At 42.9% G+C, this 7,118-nt stretch overlaps 2 protein-coding genes across 4 annotated transcripts in view; both read left to right on the top strand.

Annotated features, from left to right (window-relative positions):
- zgc:101569 (carnitinyl-CoA dehydratase) overlaps positions 1–7,118 on the top strand; it is a 51,966-nt gene that overhangs the window by 17,596 nt on the left and 27,252 nt on the right. Inside the window, exons 6-8 of one of the 3 annotated variants that reach the window (XR_004327490.1) lie at positions 359–474; positions 781–920; positions 3,028–3,137. Coding sequence is in view for 2 of the 3 variants with exons in the window: in XM_032503864.1 (XP_032359755.1) it covers positions 359–474; positions 781–888 (224 nt within the window). In the remaining variant the exon portion in view is untranslated. Of the gene's footprint in view, positions 1–358; positions 475–780; positions 1,170–2,002; positions 2,160–3,027; positions 3,138–7,118 lie in introns of those variants that run through there. The other 2 variants (XM_032503864.1, XM_032503863.1) reach the window with 2 other exon arrangements.
- The window catches only part of bmp6 (bone morphogenetic protein 6), a 50,646-nt gene continuing 47,314 nt past the window's right edge, over positions 3,787–7,118 (top strand). Inside the window, exon 1 of the mRNA XM_032503855.1 lies at positions 3,787–5,007. Coding sequence (XP_032359746.1) covers positions 4,599–5,007 — 409 coding nt within the window. The 5' untranslated portion in view covers positions 3,787–4,598. The remainder of the gene's footprint in view (positions 5,008–7,118) is intronic.

The following is a 7,118-nucleotide window of genomic DNA, read 5'->3' as shown; positions in this document are numbered from 1 at the left end:
CACACACACACACACACACACACACATATACATACACACACACAGAGGGCATCAAAGTGTGGCATAATGAGGCATAGATTTTTCCATAGAACTGATCTGGATGTCGTTGAGTGCTTTAATGTGGGCGAGGAGGCAGAGTGGCATGGGTAGAGCTCACAGTGACACAGCAGCAGGGAAACGCAGCATGGAAGGGCTGGTGATTTAGTTTTTTTTGTAATAAGACAAAGGGTTATCAACACAATAACCTGTATGCTTTTCCGACGTTATTAACGGCTGCATTTCCTAGTGTATACATAATCTTTCAGTATGTATGAAATCTGTATCACCGTGTTGGACTGACTTCATGTTACAACCACAGCTTTACAGGCAGCCCTGCAGTTAGCAGAGCAGATTAGCTCCTTCCCTCAGCAGTGTCTGCGGGCCGACCGCTCCTCAGCCATGTACAGCTGCTACGATGCTCCCTCCTTCACACAGGTACACATCATGTAGGAATGTTACACTATCATGCCTTATGTGTGATACCAACATGTCGGCTTCAGTTGGGTGTGTCAGATCAAAAAACTGAATGTGAAAGAACCAAAAACAATTGTGCAAAAATGTTCATTCACATTTTCAAAGTGAATATTTCTTTTTTTTTTCCTTATATTTGAAATATTGACCATGAAACCACTTTAAGACATTTGCCCTTTCAAGTTGCCATTAGGTTGAGTTCATTAAGTTAAGATCTTCTGATATGCAAAGGTGGTTTTTAATTGGTTTAATCTGTCTTCCTCTGTTCAGGCCATGCAGTATGAGATCGAGCACGGAATCCCTGTAATCCAATCTGAAGCTGTCACCGGGGCAACCAGATTCACTTCTGGAGCAGGAAAAGGAGGGAAATTCTTCTAGGATTTAATTTGCAGAGGCCTTGTACATTTCAGGTGATCTAACACATCATGCTGCATCCATGTTGCAGGTCCAGTGCTTTCAGTTTACCAGAAACTGGTTGATTTCATATTAAAATAATCCTTACCTCGCCAACCATATTACCTTAAAATCAAATAGATATATTAACCAGTAGTTATGTTAAATACAAGAACTAAGGAAGAACGTTGTATTTTAAGGTTTATTATTAATTTGGATTTGTGTGAGATGCAATTGTAAGCATATTTTTTGGAGAATTTACATCTCGCATACAGAAAGATAAGACACAAATGTAAAGTGAGTCTAATGTATATTTTAAAGCCATAATTTGCAATTGTTGTAAAGTAAAGCTGCAGTCCACAAGCTACACATTTCATGTATCCGTGTTTTTAAATGAGAGCTGTTTAAACCCTGATGGCTGGGAGTTCCATGTCAACAATTGATTGGAGCTTTGCCTTTTCATTTTCTAAATAGAAACCACTGCTAACACTGTTTTCACCAAAACTGAAACCAAAATTCCATTTTTATTTCATTTGAGTATCAGCCTACTACACCTGATTTTTTTTTTTCTTCTTTCTGTGTGAATTATAAATATACACATTTAAAAAAAGTGGTCTTGCACCGTCTTTTGGAAATGTTTTTTCAAAGAAAATCATCAAGGAGAATCAGAGATATCTTTATGTGCTGGGCTATAGGAAGGCTGTGACCACAAAACTAATCCAACACAAAAGACTAAAAGCACCAAACCTGCAGCAGCTCGCCATCGTTCCTTTGAAAAAACACTTGATTACTGGGATAAGACATGCGTTCACGTTTGGTGCATGTGCGTGTGACCGGGGAACCATAGCAATATATACTGTAATTATTGCAGAAGATTCAGCACTTCTTGTCAGATCTGTGCCAGGTGTAAGCATTCCGATGGTTTTGGAGCACGCTTCCCCTTAATTTTGCAAGATAGTGTGTGTGCGTGTGCGTGTGCGTATCGTACTTGAGCACACAACACAAGATTCTCTCTGTGCAAGTTTATGTGAACTCTTCCACCGTGACCTTTTGTGTGTGTGTGTGTGTGTGTGTGTGTGTGCGTGTGTGTGTGATACAGGCAGACAAAGACCTCATTAGGTCTAGGAGGTGTCCTGTCTAGACAGTGTGATGACAGGACAGAGAACCTCTGTTTAATGTTTCCTCCTCCCTCTACTTCCAATTCACCCAGCATACACACACATCACCTGCTCTACCTCCAGGGATGCAAACACTCAGCTGCTTAATGTCAAGCTAAATGTTAAGGACACATAGAAGTATTTAAGTGCTCCTTTCAATCATTATCAGCCTGCAGTGTGCCGCTTGTTTATCACAGGAATGTTGTGATAGCACTGGAGAGCACCAAAGAAGAAGAAGAAGCTTGAGCCGTGCCCACAGTTAATGGCCCATGAAGTGTTTATTATGAGCTGACCCATATGAGGTGGTAAAAATCCCCTATTTTCTTTCATAGTTTTATCCACAAAATGACTATTTCCCTGTCTCTCTGTGTTTAGTGCCAGAGCCAAAAAGGCATATTGAGGAAAGTCACCATTCACTGTGTAATTGCCAGTGGAAGAAGACTTTTTTTCTTTTCTTTTTTAACTATAACTTTGCTTAACCATTGAATATGTGTGTTATAAATCGTGATTAGGATCTCATTTTAGAAAATGGGAATTTTGAGTCCAAGGAAAAACAAAAACAAACCGATGAATGACATCCTTGAGAGCACTAGTTCTCTGTCAGGCCAGTAGGGCGTCTTTATCCCTGGTTATCTTTAGTTTAATCTTTCGGTTGCCTCTGTAACACACACACACACATAAACACTCACACTTTAGGAAATGTGTAATGCTGTCTCAAACAAGATAATGTTTATATCTGCATATTATTTTCATTCTGTACTTACAGGATTTCTGCTTGGTAGACAGAAAACAGGAAGACTTTGCAAGTAATAAATGGAATGTACTATAACATGCAAAACACCATTTTGTGTGTGTGTGTGTGTGTGTGTGTGTGTGTGTGTGTGTGTGTGTGTGTGTGTGTGTGTGTGTGTGTGTGTGTGTGTGTGTGTGTGTGTGTGTTATGCTGGTTCTCACTCTTCACATGCAGATAAGATATGCTCTGGCAGTAGCAGAGACACAGAGAGGGAGATATGGACACCTTTGGGCCTTATCACCAGGACCATCACAGTTTGAAGGGGCCATGAAGACACAACACAGGTTAGGGTTAAAGGAATGATGGCAGGAAGTGGAAGGAGAGAGGGGAATAAGGATTTAAAAGAATTCCCTTTTATTCGTGTAGAGATTGCTGGGACAGTGTCAGCTGTTCCCTGCTAGTACAGGATCTAGCGTACAGTTTACTAATTTGTGTGCTCGGTTCACGTTTACTTTAAAGTGCAGTCCCGTCACGCAGCTGGTTGAGATTTTAAAAGGTATTTATACAATAACTTAGAACACTTAAGTCAGTTTATTTCTGTAGTGTTTAAATGGGTGTCGGATAACTTCTCCTTGTTAGGTTGCTGTGCGCCATTGCTTGCTGTTTCCTGCTCCATCGTCAGGGGTCGTGCCTCAACTGGGTAACATTTATTCTGCTTCAGCTGCGCCGACACACACACACCTTGATTATCGGTGTGTGAAGCAGTAATCAATGCTTCATTATAGCAGATTTGTGCCGACTTTTTCAGAGGAGGAAATGGTTGCAAGAAAGCGCAACTATCCAATTATGAAACAGAAGTGTAACTCTTAATTTTGGGGACATACTGTGTGGGCTGCAGGCCTGCTGCAGAGCATATTAAGTTATAACCCAATAACAGGCTTAAACAAAAGTTAAAGCTATTACCAATCTGGGTTTATGTTGGCGTCATTATGTCGGAGACTAAAAGAATTAAACACGAATATGGTGAGCAATACTAATGCAAAGTAGACTAACGTGGCTTTTTTTTATTTATTTAAATGACAGGCTGTTATTCCGCAGCGAACAAAATATGGAAATATGATGTTCGAGTTCTCCTTGTAGTCTGTAGAGCTCCACCTCTGGTTTAAGTGCGCACGGAGTGGGCGGTTTCAGAACACACATGTACAAACACACACACACACACACACACAGACGCACGCATACGTACATGCGCGCGCACGCATATTATGGACTGCAACCTGCTAATTCCTGTTAGACTCTCATACACAGCATACAAGAGTAGGCGACCGTCACCGACACCACTTCAACTATTACAGGGCGGCTTTTGTCAGTGCGCAGCGTTGGGAAATCGTATGTCTTGGAGAGCAAATGTATCCGCGTAAAGTAAAATGGCTTGTTTCAGAGGACTTGTCATTCTTTTATTGATGAATTTCGTATCAAACGGTGTCTTTTGACCGACTTTCCGGAGCGCTCAGAATAAAGTTTCTCATGGTGCACTTTATCCTGAAGCAGCAGACGCGCGCGCTACGGGAATCCGAAATGAAAGCAGGACCGACACTATTTTGCACATTTCTCTTAAGGAAGTATTTCAGATGGCTTGATTCGCGTGTCTTTTCTCGCTTTTGATCTGCGGCCACGACAGATAACCGCGCGCTCAGACGGACTTTGGTGTAGGTTACCATTACGCCTATTTGACATTTGGATAGGCGACTGAATCTCCAAGCCAGACACACTTGGGACTCCGGAGAGCACAGCGCGACAACACCATGACCAGCTGCTGGCTTGCCTTGGTCGGATTGTGGTGGAGCGCTTATTACTGCATGTTCCTGGTCGCGGGGAGTAATTATTCACTGGATGGACACAACGAAGTGCACCCGGGATTCATCCACCGACGGCTGCGAACGCACGAGAAGAGGGAGATGCAGAAGGAGATCCTGTCCATCCTCGGGCTGCCGCACAGACCGAGACCACATCTGTCACACGGAAAGTACAACTCCGCTCCACTTTTCATGTTGGACTTATACAACACCATATCTAGCGAGGAGAAAAGCCAAGTGGAAGGCATCCTGGACCGATATCAGTCCATGCAGACGACCCAGAGTCCTCCTCTGGCCACATACCAAGAAGCTGCCTTTCTGAATGATGCCGATATGGTGATGAGCTTCGTTAATCTCGGTGAGTAACTTGAATTTATTTTTATTTTTTGCCCGGCGATTTCTATGTGCGTAATTGCGCCCCTGTGAGATTTTTTTTTTTAATTGTCAAGTTGTTAGAACGATGAGTCAAATGGAAAATCGTAGGTGAACAGGTGTTTGGCACATGCAAGGTTGAAGTGGAGAGTCGCTAGGAGGTCTTTGTATCCAAAATTATGTACATTTATGAGAATGTGGTTTTAAAAAATGAGGCATTAATTAGGCCCCTCCTTATTCCTAAAATATTTAACTCCCCCACAATGACCTATATTGAAGGCACCTGGTGCTCACAGCTGACCCACATTTTAATCTAAACACAGGACAGTAGCGCAACAGGCGCTCCAGGACTCACGTCGTTGGGTCATGGATCCTGAACCAGCTCACTGTATGAACCGCACAGAGCCACACACTGCCTCCTGTCCTCTGTGGGTTAGAACAACTGATGAGGTTTATATTGTTTCGGAGTTAGTTATTGTTACACGTCCTCTCTCTGGGTACATTGGCCCTCCTCGGCTCATTTATAGGAACGAAATTCTGTGGTCAGTCATGCTGTGCAATCCACTTCATGATTTATGTCTTCTCGGGGAAAACAGACCTAGTATCCTCGGCAAACCATCAACCGCCACCTCTGGTATTTGTATATAAAAGGCTATTCCTGCCAACGACCTCCAGCGCAGCGAGTTGCGGTTTCTGGGCAGTAAAGTTGCGTCGCATTGTTTGTGTTACCCAAGCAGATTTGTCTTTAATTAGCTCTAGTGACGATAAAGAGGGACACTTTAATCATAACGAGTTTGGAACATATGAGCCAAAAGGCCTCGTTTCCATTAGCAGTTCCAGTGTTTACTGGGAGACTCTAAACAGAGCGCCTCAAGATAAACAGAGGCGCTGCCAGAGTCAGATGCTGCTGGACAAGGAGGCTTAAATCCAGATTGATTGACATTTTTCTTGGGAACTAAGGGCATTGTCATGATCCGGCCATGAGAACAGTGAGACCGTATCACCGCTGAAGAATGTGGTCTCATGGTTTCTTTTTCAGATTTGAACTTATTTTGAAACTGGAAGTTCTTTTAAATATCGTGCCCCTCATCTTTTATAAACCATTTAATAGTCACTTAGAACCACACATGATGAAGAGAATCGGGTTTGGAGTAAGAAAAAGCCAATGTTTCTTCACTTATTGGTCCTGTGAGTATTGGTCTTGCAACATGTAGTGATGAAAACCAGATATTCAGACAGAAGGAGGCCGTCGCTTTGGTCTCAAATATCGAAGCCCCTCTGTTGGCTTCTGTGTGGGAGAGTGGTGGTGGCTGCGTGGTGTTTGTGTGCCTGTGGTTTTGGTATTCCTGTGCTGTGTCAGTTTGGGTTTATTCTGTGTTGTTGCACATCTGGCTCTCCACTTTGATTAATCACGTCCTGTGCATCTTTTGACAATTCCCTCCGATTTCTGTGATGACCGGGGGATTAGGTTGCCATCTCCTCCAGCCGTACACAGAGTCCTAACCGCCCTGGAGGAGGGAAGGCTTCCTCCCTGAATGTGATTGTAATTAATGTCGGACAGGCCAAGGCTTTCCATCTGCTTTGCAAATAAGGCCTTGCACGACTACCGTGTGTCATCGCCATCCGATTAGTTTTTAATGTGTCTCTTGCTCGATCTGGAGCAGTTTGTGAGGAGCGGTTTAGAAAGCTATAGTAGAAAGAGGCCTGAAACATTCCTGGGTGGTCTTTCTTGTTTCAAAACCGGCCCAAAAATCTGGATATCATGTGTGGCTAAAGTAAAACTACAAATTAGAATCAAGATAAATGAACGGAAGAAAAGCGAAGAAGCCAAACAACAACACCTTCACCACCTAATCTGTGTTTTTGAAACCAAATCAATGCAATGAAGAAGGCAGCGGCTCCCTTTATACCAATAATCTGATTGAAAACTGAAGTCACCTTTCTTTACATCAACAAATTCCTCCCTGGGTGTTGATGTAAGAATCTCAGACTTTAAACTGACCCATAGCAAATAAACCAATGACAGTGAATTAAGCTTCTGCGTGAACTGATGTCTTTCGCAGCCAGCTGGGAGAGAGAGAGAGAGAGAGAGAGAGA

The sequence above is a fragment of the Etheostoma spectabile genome, chromosome 22, assembly GCF_008692095.1.
Source record: "Etheostoma spectabile isolate EspeVRDwgs_2016 chromosome 22, UIUC_Espe_1.0, whole genome shotgun sequence".
NCBI classification, from domain to species: domain Eukaryota; kingdom Metazoa; phylum Chordata; class Actinopteri; order Perciformes; family Percidae; genus Etheostoma; species Etheostoma spectabile.
The sequence above is the reverse complement of the archived record's forward strand: the minus strand, read 5'-3'. Positions and strand labels throughout refer to the sequence as shown.